This window comes from Mizuhopecten yessoensis, unplaced genomic scaffold (genome assembly GCF_002113885.1).
Source record: "Mizuhopecten yessoensis strain PY_sf001 unplaced genomic scaffold, ASM211388v2 scaffold11153, whole genome shotgun sequence".
In the NCBI taxonomy this organism is placed as follows: domain Eukaryota; kingdom Metazoa; phylum Mollusca; class Bivalvia; order Pectinida; family Pectinidae; genus Mizuhopecten; species Mizuhopecten yessoensis.
Window position 1 is genome coordinate 953,517 of NW_018408906.1, and position 17,891 is coordinate 971,407.

Genomic DNA, 17,891 nt, shown 5'->3' on the forward strand with positions numbered 1-17,891 from the left:
TTACGGTAAAGCTTCTACACGCCAGCATTTATGACTGAATTTTTGTTATCAATCGAAATTAAGTTCTCAAATTATGAATATGAATTGATATGCATATTCTGGTGATTTTTTGTAGATATTTTTGTTGCAATTGTTGAAACTTTATTAACTTGAAACATCAGTCGATTGACGATCACTCTATATATAGTAACAGAGATCACATGATCAAGATTCATTCAAGATGGCAGCGATAGACGTGTGTAGGTCGAGTCGACCAGTATATACGTAATTTTCATGGGGGTTTCGCAATGTTTAAACATGCAATTTATGTTACCTATAGCAATCTCATTCTGTATCAATTGATGATATTGACTTATATAGCTGTTATTTACGCTGTCATGGTAGATGTTTGCGTGAAAGTTCGGACGGTGAAAACGTCAAGGAATTTGAAGCCCAAGAACTTGAACGTAACTTTGCGGCACTGCTAAGACATCAAGCCATATTATATGGATAAGTTTTTAACATCGCCTTTCCTAATTTCCTCACAATTTTCTATAATTAAAAATGATTTCCCATCAATTATTCACTGCAGTGCAGGGGCGTATCCAGGGATCGACACTAACGGTAGACCGGAGGACCGGGTCCACCAAAATCTTGGACGGTCCCCTTAATCTCCAAAGCTGGTAGACCGCCGGTCCACCACATATTACTTGATAAGTGTATATATATTTGAGAATTTTGTTCAGAAATATATTAATAAAGACTTTATTTACTTCGCCAGGGAGCCGTAAAATCCCATCTGGTTAAAAAATGTATCGTATTTTCGTGTTGTTAAACCGCTAAAAGTTGTCGTTATCATTCTTGGACGAGTGAAGTGCGTGAATCCGCTTGCGGTAAGTCGGAATCCTTTCAGCGTTTGAGTCGCTTGGGGTATAGTTTGCCGCTATTGTAAGCACTAAAATGACGATGACGTCCCGATCACGGTGGTCAACCGGTAAATGAAGGTAAACTTAGCCTCACAATTTCGTGTTACGTTTTAATTTCTATCGTATTCTAGCGTATATCGTTTAGGTGATCGTGTCCGTCGATTCACTTAGTATCTGTACTAGACTAGTACCGTATCGCCTGTGTCGCGATTTTTAAATGGCTTGGTTTACAACCACTTGCAAAAAAAAGTTAAAAACTTCAACAGAACAAAAACAACACAAAGTTTGTATGGGCAACAAAAAGGATGATATCCTTTCAGGAGTCATGGAAAAATCGTTTACATGGCTCAATAATAATACTGACACAAACTTAATGAAATGTAAGGTATGCTGCACTCAGAAGCTCTTTCCGAAAGGTCCAGGAAGGATTGAATAGAGGTGCAACAAAATACGTAAAGATTACTGTTGGGGCAAATGATTTTAACATTCTGACTGTATATTGAGATAAAGATCATATAAAAAAGGTATAATACTATAAAAAAGTATATTATTTTATCCTTATTTTTTCATATGATCTTTATCTCAATTTACAGTCAGAATTTCAAACACCTTTGGATGGGAGCTATGTAAAAAATAATAAACAAGGAGAAAATTGTTTCATGTTTCTGTGTCATTTACTAAAACTTGTTCATAAATGGAAAAAAATAAAAAATAAGGAGAAAAAACAAGTATTTTACAGAAAATTAAAAAACCTTCATTATTTGTTTAAAACCCTCAGATGCCAGGATTTTGCATCTAGCTTTTAAAAAATTTCGGGGGAGGACCCCCGTACCCCCCTCTTATTCAGGGCCACCAGAAATTAACCAGGTCCACCAGATCAAGAGAGCAGGTCGACCTGCGGTCCACCACCTATTAAAAGTTAGTGTCAACCCCTGGTATCCAGAATTTTGTCTCAGGGTGTCGGTCAACATTCCAGGTTTCAAACTTATTTTGCGATGCATCATTTCATAGTCTGTTTCATACACATAAATAAGCTGGTCGAGTACCCAAAATGTAACACTTCATCAAATAAGTCAGTTTATGAAATTACTGACAGCATTTAAAATTTGAGTTTGAAAAATAAATATTAAAGGGCTCAAAACAGCCAAATATATTCCGATCTTTTCTTTTCAAAGAAGAATTGCTGAAATCACAATTGTTTTGTGTTTTTCATGTCTTGTGAATTTTGGCTGTTGGCGGTCCTCGTCGGACCTGTTTGAGTGACTGCTTTTAACAAAGCGTACACACTCTACGATAGGCATATCGATGTCCGATTCAGTCAGATTTGCAGACCATCAGAAAACTACTTTGAATCGTGTATTTTATGATAAAAAAAAAAATAGAGTGAAAGATTTATCTGTAAGTAGGATTGAATCTTTTCTGAAAGTTATTGTAGTGAAAACAACATCGTTTTATTCCAATTACCTGTTCTGCCCATGCCAGGTGACAACAGATGGCTGCTGGTCAATGATTAATTATACTGAAAATGATCATATACAAATGGGGTGACTTTCATGTCATTTTGACATACGGTAAACCTTCGGTCAGTTCGAACAAAATTAAATAAATATTGATGAACCTGTTCGGATTATACAAAATTATGCTTCAGAAAATAAGCGTGAGTTCGAACTATCGGCAAAAAATTCGGCAAAGTGCAAATCAAGTCACAAACATACACCCGACATATTTTCTTCACTGGAGTATACCTCTATATATCCAATGTAAGGTCGAAACGTAACAACGACGGCCTGGCATAGAACAATGGCACATTTATAAATGGGTAAAATGATAGTATATTATTTAATTCAATGTTAATTGATCATTAAACTTTCTTCATTTCGTGATAATTATGATCGTTATTGCGAAGCAGAGGCCCTTGTGTAGGCCCCGAAACAGTACACGTTTCATTTGTGACACAAAAGTTAAGACTACCTAGCTTGTATCAGAGACCTAAATATTGAGTCTCTGCGTGGTTAGGTTTTATTTGAATCAGAAACTATTGTATATATTATTTCGTAATGAATGGTCCGTTTAATNCAAACTTATTTGACACCTTCAAAATTACCCATCGCTAATTGGGACACCTGTGGATTGTCTGGGCTTTGACATGAATGCTAATCACGTCACTCACCATGGCTGGGCGGCCGATTCCTACCGCGACATCGTGTCCTGCCCTACCTGGTGTGAGGGCACACATTTACAGGTAATACCTTGATTGGCAATAATTAAGGGATGTCTGGTCGCAATAAAATAATCATAATGCTTAGTTAACACTGTATTTGACAACACACGGGCGATTTCTTAGCGTACAGCCAGACAGCGTGACATCAGTTCGTACTGATCGCATGTTATTTATACATTGTCGGGGGCCTAAGTTGAAATTGGCTGTCTCGTGCACGATGTATTTTTCAAACAATGTAAAAAAAATGAATCAACGCTAAAATCTGTGACATATATTTATGCTTTGTCGGTCACAGCTGTACTGCAATGCCCACACATACAACCCATCCGAAGGTTTACCGTATTTCTAGTTTCACTTAAAATTAATTCTTCGTCTGTAAGGATCATTTTACTACTGTTATGAATACACATATATTGTACATATTGTAATATTAACGAATAATCGTAAATAATATGTGATATATATAATTGTAATGAAAAAGATTAAAATATATTCACATTCTGTCATTGTACGAAACCCTGTGCTAGATCATCTACATGTACATTGTAGATCTGATTTATTACAAACTACTATGTGATCACGGTTAAAGATTCATATATATATATATACATATGTAGAAAATATAAGATTAACGACCGACTAAAAAACTAGCTGCTTTCACCCTTCACAGGGCTCTTCAGGTATATTCAAAAGAAGCTAGTTTTTTAGTCGGTCGTTAATCTTATTTTTTCTATATTTACTTCCTTCACATGGACATTTAATCCCTTTTTATTATATACACATGTATATATATGTATATACATCTTATATTCCTGCAAATCATAAGAGGCGACTAAGTGTGGACCCCCTGCTGCGACTGTTAGATCCATCGCAGTATTGAGAGGCGACTGATGAGACATTCCGTAGCAAATTGGAGTTTTTTACATTTACCGGGCCAGATTTCCACATGCACATGTTCCGCGTTTTTGATATCTCTCGTTGACTCACTTTATATGATAGTGCATCTTGCGCAAGAATAGGTCCTCTACATCAGCGTTCCTTGTCCGCGATGCTCTCAGCTTAATTGCTGTCTTTAGCCGAGGGGACTATTGGTTTTATATAATAGCTATATTTTCAATTATAGTATTTGAATTATATCTTCTTGTAATATGATGTATATGTACATGTAACTGTTCTTTTTCACTGTGTCTTGAAAAATGAGCGGATCGCTCCGAAAATTTGACAACCTAAACTTGTCCACACTGTTGGAATTACTTCTTTGCCCCATATATACACATGTACATGTACAAAAGATACATATATATATATACACATGTAGTACATACAAGAGTATTTAAAGTTTTGTTAATTTATGAATTTGAGATTGATCTTTGTGTTGGTGTCATATTTCCTTGTATGAAGGCATTGCAGTTCTATAGAGGATATACATTACGTACGTACATTGTATCTCTGTATACGTATGTACAAGTTTAAATGTGACACAAGTCACTTGTTATATCTTCAGTGTATTATAAAGGTCAGCATGTTTTGATTTTGTTTAAACACACAAGGCAGATTATTGTATAATAATAATCGACTCAAATCGATATTTTTTACAAAATAACACGAACATGATTGCCTGGATTAAAACAATTCATATGTATATATGGAATGCTTTGTTTATTGTGAAAATTCTAAAATAGTTAAATTAACTCATTCACCCCTCATGAAGACACATTTGAACTGTTCCAATTCAAAGCTTGGAATAGTTCATTATGAAACTCACACAGAAAGTTCAGGGGTGAATAAGTTAACCTTAAGAGAGAGAAAAAGCTATTCTTTAATTTCTTTGGTCGTCATAAATTATGGTTTATATACAATGATATTTAGAACAACACAAGGACCAAATATAGTTAGCCATTTTTGAGATACTCTTTTTCTACGGAATCAAACAAGTTTTCAGGGTTAGACACTAACCTTTTTTTGCTTGGTAATTATATAACTAGTCCACAGGACTAGTTGAATAGATTAATTACTAGTCCTTCGTCAATGTAACTAGTCCAAGATTTCCTGATAAGGAAACATCGCAATCTACAGCACAAAACATCAAAAGTAATCGATTGTAGAGGACTTTAGATAATTACTGCCATTAAAAAATATGCTGAAGTTTTAGGAAAATTTTGACAATTATCATGTAATAAATATTATTTTAAGCAGTTTTCTAAATTTTAAAAAGAAACTCTCTTATTTCATAATTATATTTTTCACATATATTAAAGGACCAGTTAGGTTAGGTGATGCACTAGTCCCTACTGAAATCTATTAGTCCAGGACTGTCGGACTAGTGTTAATGTCGACCCCTGAGTTTTATGTATGTCACATGTTATGATAGACTTGGGGAGCATACAATATATATATATGGTAATATAAACAGCAGTAATCTGACAACAGCTAACACTTAAACACTGGTGTTCAGTTTCGGACTGCATATACCAGACATATTCAGTAGATATCTTGTGACATTTCAGCCGTTTCCACCACAATTTATGATGACGTCGGCTTACTACTGTTGTTTATAACTTTCATAACAGAAATACACATACCCCTGTATGTTTGTATGGGCAGATTGGTCGAGTGGTTAACACTCTGGCCTTCTACGCAGGCGGCCGGGGTTCGATCACCGAAGTCGTGGTATGCATGGAATATTGAGAGAAAGTGTTTTTCTCCTGCCCACACAACTCCCAACAACCCAGATGGAGTATGAATTGGTCTGGGGTGGATGTTGCGGTATCTGTGCTGTAGCATTCAAGTGAGGTGGCACTATAAAAGATAGCGTTGGAAGCACGGTCCCACTACAAACAGAACACATTACATCTCCAGGGAGGTATTAGCCAGGTGGCATATAGGACTAGTAGTTAGCGCCTGATATGGCAGCTCCTGGGAAATCCTCAAAATTGTATTGATTAATGTATATGCTGATTGTATTAATTGTATATCTATGTACTGTAAAAGTGCTTTAGAGTGGCTTATGTTAGATAGATAGGGCGCTATATATATATCAAATGCTGCATATTATTATTGTTATTATTACCATGTGGTCACCAAACTTGGGAAACTTTTATTTATCTTGGTGACCATGTGTTGAATGAAAGGCGACAACATTTATTTTCGGAGTTTCATTGTTACATTGTACCGTACCCCAGTATGTTGTTTCTCGGAGTGATCATACATTAATTGTATATTTACCTAATGCAATCAACCCTATACTTTACATGTTAGCATTGTCATGATCATGGTATGTTGACCACAAGTATGAGTTATTGTATAGACAGTAACACACTCTGTAAATACAGAGTATATTGTTGTGAGTTGCTTTCCGTAATTGTTGCCCTCCTAAAAGTGAGTGGTCTCCCCTTGACAGGTATCCCAATAGCGCAGCAGCACCTCATCTGGCAGTCCATGGAACTAGAAGATGAGTACAGTCTCCATGACTACAGTATCAACGACGGGGCCACCCTAAAACTGGTGTTGGCCATGAGGGGCGGACCCATCAATACTCGCAGGAGTAAGTACTTATCTACTACACAACCAACAACATCAACTATTGGGTGGTCCTGTGGCACAATGGTTAGCATGCTTGGGGTGGTCCGGTGGCACAATGGGCAACATGCTTGGGGTGGTCCAGTGGCGCAATGGGTAGCATGCTTGGGGTGGTCCAGTGGCGCAATGGGTAGCATGCTTGGGCTGGTCCAGTGGCGCAATGGGTAGCATGCTTGGGCTGGTCCAGTGGCACAATGGGTAGCATGCTTGGGCTGGTCCAGTGGCACAATAGGTAGCATACTTGGGGTGGTCTGGTGGCACAATGGGAAATGCACTTTAGGTGGACTGGTGGCACAATGGGAAACCTGCTTGGTGTGGTCCAGTGGCACAATGGGTAGCATGCTTGGGCTGGTCCAGTGGCACAATGGGGAACGTGCTTGGGCTGGTCCAGTGGCACAATGGGTAGCATACTTGGGCTGGTCTGGTGGCACAATGGGACACCTGCTTGGGGTGGTCCGGTGGCACAATGGGTAGCATGCTTCGGGTGGTCAGGTGGCACAATGTGAAACATGCTTGGGGTGGTCCAGTGGCACAATAGGTATCATGCTTGGGCTGGTCTTGTCGCATAATTGGTAGCGTGCTTGGGCTGGTCAGGTGGCACAATAGGAAACATGCTTGGAATGTTCTAGTGGCACAATGGGAGGCACAGTAGTCCAGTGGTAGGACGCCGGGCTTGTGACCACAGAGTTGCGGGTTCCAAGTCATGGCACAGCACTGTGTTGTATCTTTGAGCAAGATACTTTACTCCGCTTGTTCCAGTCTACTCAGCTGTAAATGAATAAGTGGTTGGGCAGTGCTAGAATTGTAGAATGCTAGCTGTGAGCGCCGAAATGGCAACACCAGCTGTATGCTCCCCAGGAAGTTGAGAAAGATATTGGCTGGATGCAAAGGCCCTATAATATAACCACAGATAATAATTTGTGAACCGCTTTGAGACAACCTCAAACTATTATTATTCTTACTATTATTATTAATGGATAGCATGCTTGGGGTGGTCCCGTGGCACAATGGGTAGCATGCTTGGGGTGATCGGGTGGCACAAAGGGTAGCGTGTTTGGGGTGGTCGGGTGGCACAATGGGTAGCGTGTTTGGGGTGATCCTGTGGCACAATTGGAAACATGCTTGGGGTGGTCCAGTGGCACAATGGGAGGCACAGTAGTCCAGTGGTGGGATTGTAAAAATGTACAATAAATCTGTTCCAGTTCCTATGGAGGATCCAACACTCAGGGAAATGGCAGAGTATGTGGAAGCAAACCGGGACGAGATCTGGGAGAAAGTCCCAGGGAATCGTCAGGTGACCCTGCTCGTGTTCCGTGAGGGGGACCAGCTCAACTTCTTTCGTGTGGTAGACCGAGGTGACGGGACCCTTACTCCGCTGTCCGAGTCCTTGAGGTAGGTACAAGCTAAAAAGCAAAGCAAATCTTTTGGCATAACATTACTAAATCTTTGCGCCATATTAACCTCAGGCTTAGTAACAAGGCTGCACGCCATTTTGAAGAGTTTCTCAATTCTACAGTTTTCTGCTATATACACAAAAACAACTATATGTTCTACCTTGACTACTTCTGCAGCTGAAACAGAAAATCTGAGGCTCTTAATGCAGTAAATACAAAATTCCATTCTGATTGGTTAATATAAAACATCACATGAATATTTAAAAAAAAATCTCAATACTGCAGAAAAGATATAAAATTTAATCACAGCGATAATTTCAAAATATCATCAGGAATAATGTAATAAATTGATATTTTGCCTGTTTTTGAGTCCCAACTATAGACTATAACAGTGATAGTACAAGCCTTTTTCAGAGGTTGGGTCCTAAGATAGTCGGTTACACATGTAGGAATATGTCAAATTACAGTCTGCTGCAAACATTTTGCTTATTTTGAGACAAAAAATAGGGTAATCTCTACAACTCGCAGACAGCATCAGGTTATAATGAAATACCCTTCAATTTCTCTCACTTCTTCAGCATATAGACGGTGTAGATAAGTTCAGCAAACGTCGGTAGTTGCATGCATGGTGAGAGGTGTCTGAAGGTCAAGTACCAGCTGTATACTAGATCCTCTTATATATAATACGTTTATTATGTTGGCTGTATTTATTGTGTGTCCAGGTGTGACCTGGAACTAGTCTTAATCACAAGTCATAGCAATTGTTTTAACATATCCTTACTGCCCCATATTTACTATTTATCATAATCAAAATTGAGTTAAGTCATAGGTGCATGTACAATAATATAAGATTTTTCTCCTTTACACTTATTGAAAAATTCAAGTCATTTAGCAATATATTCATCAAAGTTTGTTATTAAAACAAGAAATATTGTAAAATAAGATAGCTGGCAAAGCTGAAAATAAAAAGTATATCCAGTAAATTGCACATTCAACATGCTCCAGGTGAAATCTTGTTATTACCAGGGTATCCGCTACTGAACATACAATATATGTTTCTGGCCGGGTGGTGCAGTGGATAGCACACTTGTCTTTCACCAAGGCGGCTGGGGTTCGTTCCCGACTATGTGGGTTTTCTCCGGGTACTCCGGTTTCCTCCCACATTAAGACCCCCACACGCTAACATCCGGGCTAACAAAAGCGATTAATATAAGTTGAAATAGCTTGTTTCATAATTGTTGTAAAATAAATAAAGTTTATATTTGTATATATATATATGTTTCTTGAAATATAATTTATGTAGAATTCTAAGTGAATCAGTTTGTTTGGTATAAAGATATTTACATTTACATTGTGTACGTCGTAGTTACCAATAATGGCATGACACGACGGGAAATTTCAAAAAAGCTCACCAAAATGGGATATCAGTTTGTTTTGTATAAAGATATCAGTTTGTTTGAAATAAACTTTTATAGGTTTAGGTTAACACATTGCGCAGATGTGGTTTAATTGTTCTGTTCGGTAAGCTCTACAAAATAAATGTAAAATGGTACCAATTTCAGTCTATCAATTACAAGTCGGAGAATACAAAAACCAAATCATGTAGCTTAACTTTTAGCTCACCTGGTCTGAAGGACTGGTGATCTTATGCAATGGTGCAGCGTCCGTTGTCAATCCGTCTGTCAACTTTTTCTTTAAAACACTACTAGCCCTGAACAGCCAAGAAGATTTTGACTAAATTTGGCCTGGAGCACCCTTAGGCCAAGGGCATTTAATTGTATAAACCGTGGGTGTGGCCATCTGGGGGGCAGAGGGGCAGGGCCCAAAAGGAGAAATAGAGGTAAAACCTTTGAAATTCTTCTCCTACCATAGGAGTAAAGGGATTTTATCCTAATTTGGTCAAGAGCATCCTTTGGCCAAGATTGCATAAACGGTGTACATGTGGCCCCTTCGAGTGCAGGGGGGTGGGGGCGGGGGGCTCAAAAGGGGAATTTGAGGTTTAAATCTTAAAATTGCATCTCCTTCTGTACCATTGGAGGGATTTTATCCAAATTTGGCCTGGAGCCTCCTTCTACAGAGAGGACATTATTTTGTATAAAAGTTGGGTATGGCCCCTCTGCACTGTGGCCTCTCTAGATGCAGAGGGGCGGGGCTCAAAAGGGGAATTTGATGTTAAAATCGTTAGAATCCTTCTCCTTCTGTACTATTGCAGAGGTTTTATCCACATTTGACCTGGAGCATCCTTGGGCAAAAGTGATTAAGTTTTGTATAATCTGAGGATGCGGCCCCTCTGGGTGCAGAGTTGAGGGGCCCAATAGGGGAACTCGAGGTATAAGTCTTCAAAATCCTTCTTCCTCTGTACCATATGAGAGATTTCATCCACATTTGGCCTGGAGCATCCTTGCATTGGGCAAAGGGGACTGAATATTGTATACACAGAGATTTTATGTAATATTATCCAGGTGAGCGATACAGGCCCTCTGGGCCTATTGTTTTATATCTATATAGATAATTTGGCCGTGATAGTGAATTCATACTGACAGTTGTCAATTGTGTGTCACAGTGGTGCTTCAATGTACAACTTCAATGACGAGGAGGAAGAAGATGACGTCCCTCCAAAGGAGAAACTTGAGGAGAATGAACAACTCAAGGAAAAGATGAAGCAGCTGCGTGGCAAGATGGAAAAACTCACTCTTACAAAAAAGGTACAAAGCTGACAGAATGATAAAACTCACTCTTACAAAAAAGATACAAAAGCTGACGGAATGATAAAACTTACTCTTACAAAAAAGGTACAAAGCTGACGGAATGATAAAACTCACTCTTACAAAAAAGGTACAAAGCTGACAGAATGATAAAACTCACTCTTACAAAAAAGGTACAAAGCTGACGGAATGATAAAACTTACTCTTACAAAAAAGGTACAAAAGCTGACGGAATGATAAAACTTACTCTTACAAAACAGGTACAAAAGCTGACAGAATGATAAAACTTACTCTTACAAAAAAGGTACCAAGCTGACAGAATAATAAAACTCACTCTTACAAAAAAGGTACAAAGCTCACCCCCTATGTAACTTTAATAAACTCTTCCATGCATCGATCTGGATGAGTCTACAGTGTTAAAAGGGTTAAGCTATTTATACAGGAACAAAAAATAATTTTGAACAAAACTTTCCGTGGTAAGAAATATTACCAGTTATGAGCCTGTGTTTAAGTAAGGGTAGTAGGCCAAGGCAAGAATCAATAGTTTTGAATACTGAAAATAATAAACAGTAACCCCACGGAATTGGATGTATCGATGTCCTTGCACATGGTATGGCTAACATTAGGCTGCTTAACCTATTTTATGTAAATCCCTGGGGGCTTGCTTATCACGCACTGTTAATCCAAAGTTTCTGACAGATACTGATATCATCATGGTAAAATAAACACTGTCATTTCCCTGGTGTAACCATCAGTATTCAAGGGTTGGACGAGGCCTGTACCAAAAGGAGAGCAAATTCAATACAAACCATGCAGTCTTTCTATTTTGTGTGGATTCAATTTTCCTCCCAAGATAATATTACCATTGTCACAGCTGGCTATGTGCATAAATTTCTTCCTTGGGTATAGCAAACATAAGTCTGATTTTTGTCGTTGAAGTTTCGTTAAATGAGTCTCACTGTATGTATCGCTTAAAAAAATCACCAAATACATCAAATCGTTCTGATGTTTTATCGACTTTTTTCATACTGGTCTGTCGTCGATTAACGTCAGAACTCCGGCCCTCTGTAACATAACAAAAAAAGTCTATAAAACGTCAGAAAAATTCGAACTACAAATTGACTTGAGGCTGTAGGAAATTATCTGGGATTTTTCAAGGGGTTTCACATTACCAATTTATCATGCCAGGTGATTAACTACACTTTTCATTTCAAACCTTGTTTTATCCAAACAAAATTATTCTGTTTTTCACAGCCAAGAAAGAAACCCCATCCTCCAACATCTGGCCACTCGACTGGAAGGGCAGCCACGCGATATCGACAGCTTCCAAGTTCTGGAAGGAACCTCCCAGTTGGTCACCACCTCAACCGAAAGTCGTGCCTTCCCCCAGTGGGGCACACGCTGGCCTCACCCTTTTCTCCAGAGGAGCGCCTCAGTCTCGCCTCAATAGGAGGCAAGGATAGTTTTGCCTCCATCAAGTCGTCTGATAATGATATATCCACCATAGACATCAACAGCACCAACTCCAAGTCACCTCATAGCATGAGACATTTAGACAGTGCAGAAGGTGGAACCAAGCTAAGCCGGACTTTAGAAAGTGTTAAAGAGGACATTGGTACTAGTAGTGAACATAACACCGCTAGGAAAACTAAAATTGACTCGCTGGAGGCAGCTAAGTGCGATGAGAAAGACCGATCACTTTCTTCTCCTCCAAAGGAAAGTAGTCCAAAACTCTCAGATCTAGCAGCCTCTAGTTCCATATCACATGAAAGTCAAAAGAGTGATTACTTAGGGGCGGAGACCAAGGACCTTCAGCGCCTCGGTCATGTGGGAAATGCACAAGAATGTAGCTCTAGACCGATCACAAGTAGCAAAATGAAGGACCTTGCAATGGAAAGTTTCAAAGATAGTCTCAGGCCACCCACATCCTCTAAGAACAAGCAGAAACTTAAAGGAGGTGATCTCACCATAGAAAGTCTGAAGGAAGTGTTAGGTAGACCAACAACATCATCAAGGGACTTAACTCTTGAGAGTTTACAAGAGACATTCGGTCGACCAACTACATCGTCACGGTACAAGGGATTGGAGAGACGGAAAGAAATAACGCTAGAAAGTTTAAGTACGAGTGAGGCACGTGCCATGTCTGGACTTTTAAGACAAGCCTCACTAGAAAAAATTGGCTCATCACGAATAGGAAATATTGGTAACTTTGTGCCCAGTGGTAGTAAGTCTCGTCTGTCTAATTACACATTTGGTAGTCCAGCCTTACCCGACGGAAGAATCACCACCCCTGAGGGGCGGCTAGTGGTAGGTTTACTCAGTGTTTGTCTGGTAACTTTGTTCCAGACGTAGAATGGTGTGACTTTCAGTCCTATGCAGGAATCTAAATAGCACAAATATTACTTAATTTTAATTTTATGAACTTTAATTAGAAAGCATATGTCATGAACTGGCAATGCTATGTTCAGATTTTAGAATTCCACAAAATATATTGTGTTTTCATAATTTAAATATGGATTAACTTCTGATAACTCCTGACAAAGTTTGAAGTAATAACTTGAGTTGTACATGCTGACTAGCTGATTATATAAACTACATGTTGTGTATACATCCTGGCTAGCTGATTATATAAACTACATGTAGTGTATACATGCTGGCTAGGTTATATAAGTATACATGCTGGCTAGGTTATATAAACTACATGTAGTGTATACATACTGGCAAGCTGATTATATAAACTACATGTAGTGTAAACATGCTGGCTAGGTTATATTAGTATACATGCTGGCTAGGTTATATAAACTACATGTAGTGTATACATGCTGTCTAGGTTATATATAAACTACATGACGTGTATACATGCTGGCCAGGTTATTAGCTTACCTGCCCGAAGGGCAAGTGAGCTTATGTTATGGTGCGGCATCCGTCGTCCGTCCGTCGTCCGTCTGTCCGGCGTCAACTTTTTTGCTTAAAACAAATTCTTCTCAATAACCAAAAGGCCTAGGAAGATGATATTTGGCCTGTAGCATGCTGGGGTGAAGGACTACCAACTTTGTTCAAATAAATGTCCTTGACCCACTTTCAAGGTCACAAGGGGTTAAATATGTTAAAATCTTCAAACAACTTCTTCTCAATAACCAAATGGCTCAGTGTACTGATATTGGGCCTGTAGCATACTGGGATGAAGGGCTACCAAGTTTGTTCAAATAAATGACCTTGACCCACTTTCAAGGTCACTGGGGTCAGATGTCTTAAATCTTAAAACAACTTCATCTCAATTACCAAATGGCCCAGGGTACTGATATTGGGCCTGTAGCATGCTGGGATGAAGGACTATCAAGTTTGTTCAACTGAATGACCTTGACCGACTTTCAAGGTCACAGGGTCAAATGTAGTAAAATCTTTTAACAACTTCTTCTCAATAACCAAAAGGGCCAGGGTACTGAATAAGGCCTGTAGCATGCTGGGATGAAGGACTACCATGTAAGTTCAAATGAATGACCTTGATCCACTTTCAACCTAATGTCCTTGTTCAACAATCAAGGTCAGAGGCGTCATATGTTTAAATCTTTTAATAGGTTCTTATGAAATCTTAAGATTACAAGTGTTAGATTAATAACAGGTGAGCGATGCAGGCCCATTGGGCCTCTTGTATATAAACTACATGTAGCATATACATGCTGGCTAGGTTATATAAACTACATGTAGTGTATACATGCTGGCTAGGTATATAAACTACATGTAGTGTATACATGCTGGCTAGGTTATATAAACTACATATGGTGTAGACATGTTATATGAACTCCGTCGGTGATCCCGGCATGCCAGGTGGTGCTGTCATCGGGGACAGTCTTTGTGCCGGGCCTGTTCTTTCGGGTTCAGGTCCTGGTGTGACTACAGACTTTTTTTCAGGATTGTCTGTGTCTAACGGGATTAGTGACGGGCAGCTCATGATCACCTCACCAAGGGACCAATGCTGGTCAGGCTTTCCCTCCTGGTCAGTTACCGGGACCCGGTCCTTTAAGGTCCAGCCCGGAGTTTCATTCGGCTGGCAACCTGAAGGGGTCTCCGCCCAGGTGTTGGGTTTGCTAGACGGGGGGGGGCCTCTGTTTTCCCCAGGCTAAGGGTATACAGGTGCCTGCGGGCAATAAACCCTGGGCCAACCTAACCAGCCTGTGGATGGTTTTAAGTTGCGGCATGTCCGGGTTTCCACCTGTAGGGAGTGGCAGTCCACCTTCGCCTTTTGGGCATGGTGGCCAGTCCCAGTCTCAGGCAGGCCAGTTTGACCAGTTCTAGGTTCACTTCCATCCCGCGTGACCTTTCCCTTATCCTCCGGGATATGGGTTTAACCCCTTGGCTTTTCCTGCGTGGACTTATCCATGCATATGCATTCCCGCCTTCAACCTGGTGGGCAGGGTGCTGCAGAAGTTTCGGGAGCATCAGTGTTCCCTCCTCCTGATAGCGCCCCTATGGCCAAGAGGCAGCCTTGGTTTCCAGAGCTTTTGTCGCTTCTGTAGGAAGAGCCACTGGCTCCCGCTCTCAGAGTGAACCTCCTTCACCAGCCTCGGTCCAGGACGATGCACTCTTGTCCGTAGATCCTCCACCTTCAGCAATAGAAGCTATCTCAGGAGGCCTCGCTCAGACGGGCTTTTCTAGGGAAGTGTCTGACCGCATCGTTCGATCGATTAGGTCTTCCTCATTTGCTGTCTAGCAGTCACGATTGATGATTTACTTTGATTGGTGTGTCGTCAAGAAGGTTGATCCGATCAAGGCTACTGTCCAGGTGATCGGAACTTCCTTCTTTGGCTGTTTAGGGACCGCAATCTTGCCCCTTGCACTCGATGGTTATCATACAGTTCATGGTAGGCTGAAGGTAGGCTCGTTCTCCTCTCTTTCTGCCTTGATTAGCTAGAGTGATTGGATAGGACAGGCCTAAGGTCCGGCAGCTGGCTCCGCAGTGGATTTGCCACTGGTGCTTGAATCGCTGATGCGGGATTTGTCACTGGTGCTTGAATCGCTGATGCGGGCACCTGGTTCCTGGCTTCACGCCCGATCCCATTCAGATTCCGTCTTTGACTGCCTTTATTGGGTCTGAGGAGTGGGAAATGTAGCTCTGGTCCTGTGGGGCGCTTAGGTTTTACCTCGATAAAATCAGGGGGGGCGGGGTCTTCGATCTCGTTTGTTTTTGCCCATTAAGCAGAGTCAGCAGGATATCTCCTCCCAGTCAGTGTCTAGGTGTACATGTGTATCTGTCGGGTCATCAAGTATGGTAACTCAGATTTCTGGTGTGGACTGACAACTTTCACAGATTTTTATCTCCGGTCCTTGGCTTCTCATTCCGATGGATTGTGTTCCCATGGACTGGTGGTGGTTACAGACTGCCTCCACAGTAATTCAGTGATTTTAACTAGTATGCTATCAGGCACCTCGGTGGTACACCTGCTAATTGCACGGGGAGGTATTCCATTTCTTAACTACTTTTGGGGCGTTTTTTGGGGGTTTCCTTGAACCTTTTCCCTACCTTGAGCATGTCTCGAGTTTGCTCCGTCAGCCTGGTCTGACTGGATTCGAAACTCCCACTAAGGTAAGACGAATTTGCATACTAAAGTTATGGTAATACAATAATTACTGAAATGAAATTGAAGTTTTTGAAGTAAAACCAATTTTCATGATGTAATACCTACCATAACTTTATGGAGTCCCACGCTGTATTCCTCCCCTTGCCTCCTCATCCTTGCTGCCTTTAGGCTCCATAAAAGGGGTTTGAGGATGAAAAATCACGCCGTCGTTCTGTCGTCAAGATATTGGTAAGGTGACGGTAGGGAGGTCTGGATATTTGAATCTTGTTTTTGGGCTACAAAGATGGGTGTAGGTATTGTTTATGCATACTAAAGTTATGGTAAGTATAACATCATGAAAATTGGTCTTACTTCAAAAACCTCAATTTCAAGGACAAAGATGACACTTCTCTACGGCCAATCGTGAGGTGTGGAAGTATATTTTCCCTCTTACTTTTATATTTTCATTAATATTGGTAAAATCCAGATTCAATCCCTAGATAAACTGATCATGCAATTGATTGGTTTACTACTTCCAATTACAAACCGAAATATCGATCCTGATTTTAAACCAATTGTCCATTCCTATCATCAGCGTTGGTTCTTGTCCTATATCCTATCTCAGGGTAATACAGACAGTTGGTAAGATTCCAGGAGAGGGTCACCTCAGGACACGATCATGAGATTGCAGAAAAAATGTATTGTATATAGAGCCATTGGATAGATCAGATTACAGAATATTATACTGTATTCGTGAAGTTATTAAGACAATTCTATTGTTTCCTAAATCGTAAAATTTAGGGGGTCGGTCAACACAAGTTTAAATGAAAATTAACAAATTAATCAACTTGAATATTAAGTTCCGTGTTTTGTAAATACATATAAATAAATAGTTTTTTTTATTAGAGTTGAAGCTGGCCATTAAGAATGTAATATTAATGATTTAGGTTGGCCAATGCATGCTTGAACCCACAGCAAGGTCCTTTTATGCTATAACTATATGATGAAGAACTGTTATATGTATTTTGGAATTTAATGGATTGGTATATTTGTACTGGCATTAAAATTCCAAGGCTCGCCAAAAAATAATATCAGACCACTGTGTCTGATGATTGTCCATCCTATAGTTAAATAAATGAACTAGTCTGTTTCAACAGTCAAACTATTTAGAATGTGATAAAAGAAAAGTGGATAAAGGCTTTAGTAAAAAGTAAATACAATCAGAAGATTTCTTGTATGTAGCTGATGTTCCATCCTTCTTATTTATGAAACAGTATTTGGACAGGGACTCATTCTCTGAACACCTTAACCAAAAATATAGAGTGAAAACAGACCATAGTATACGTCATTCTGGTTGTGCCTAACTTTGACATCATGACTTTTTCAAAAGATATCCCCAGCAAGAACTTTTTAAAATGACTTTTACAAATTGAAACACATTTGAAAGATGCATGAGAATAAATACATGAATGATGCAGTAATAATCTAAATTTTTAGGAAATTTTGGGGGGGGGGGGGGGGGGGAAAAA

At 39.9% G+C, this 17,891-nt stretch overlaps 1 protein-coding gene across 1 annotated transcript in view; it reads left to right on the forward strand.

The window, feature by feature from the left end:
- The window catches only part of LOC110467008 (AN1-type zinc finger protein 4-like), a 29,554-nt gene that overhangs the window by 7,971 nt on the left and 3,692 nt on the right, over positions 1 to 17,891 (forward strand). Inside the window, exons 2-5 of the mRNA XM_021523866.1 lie at positions 6,527 to 6,670; positions 7,908 to 8,097; positions 10,663 to 10,804; positions 12,059 to 13,111. Of these exons, the coding sequence (XP_021379541.1) occupies positions 6,527 to 6,670; positions 7,908 to 8,097; positions 10,663 to 10,804; positions 12,059 to 13,111 (1,529 nt within the window). The remainder of the gene's footprint in view (positions 1 to 6,526; positions 6,671 to 7,907; positions 8,098 to 10,662; positions 10,805 to 12,058; positions 13,112 to 17,891) is intronic.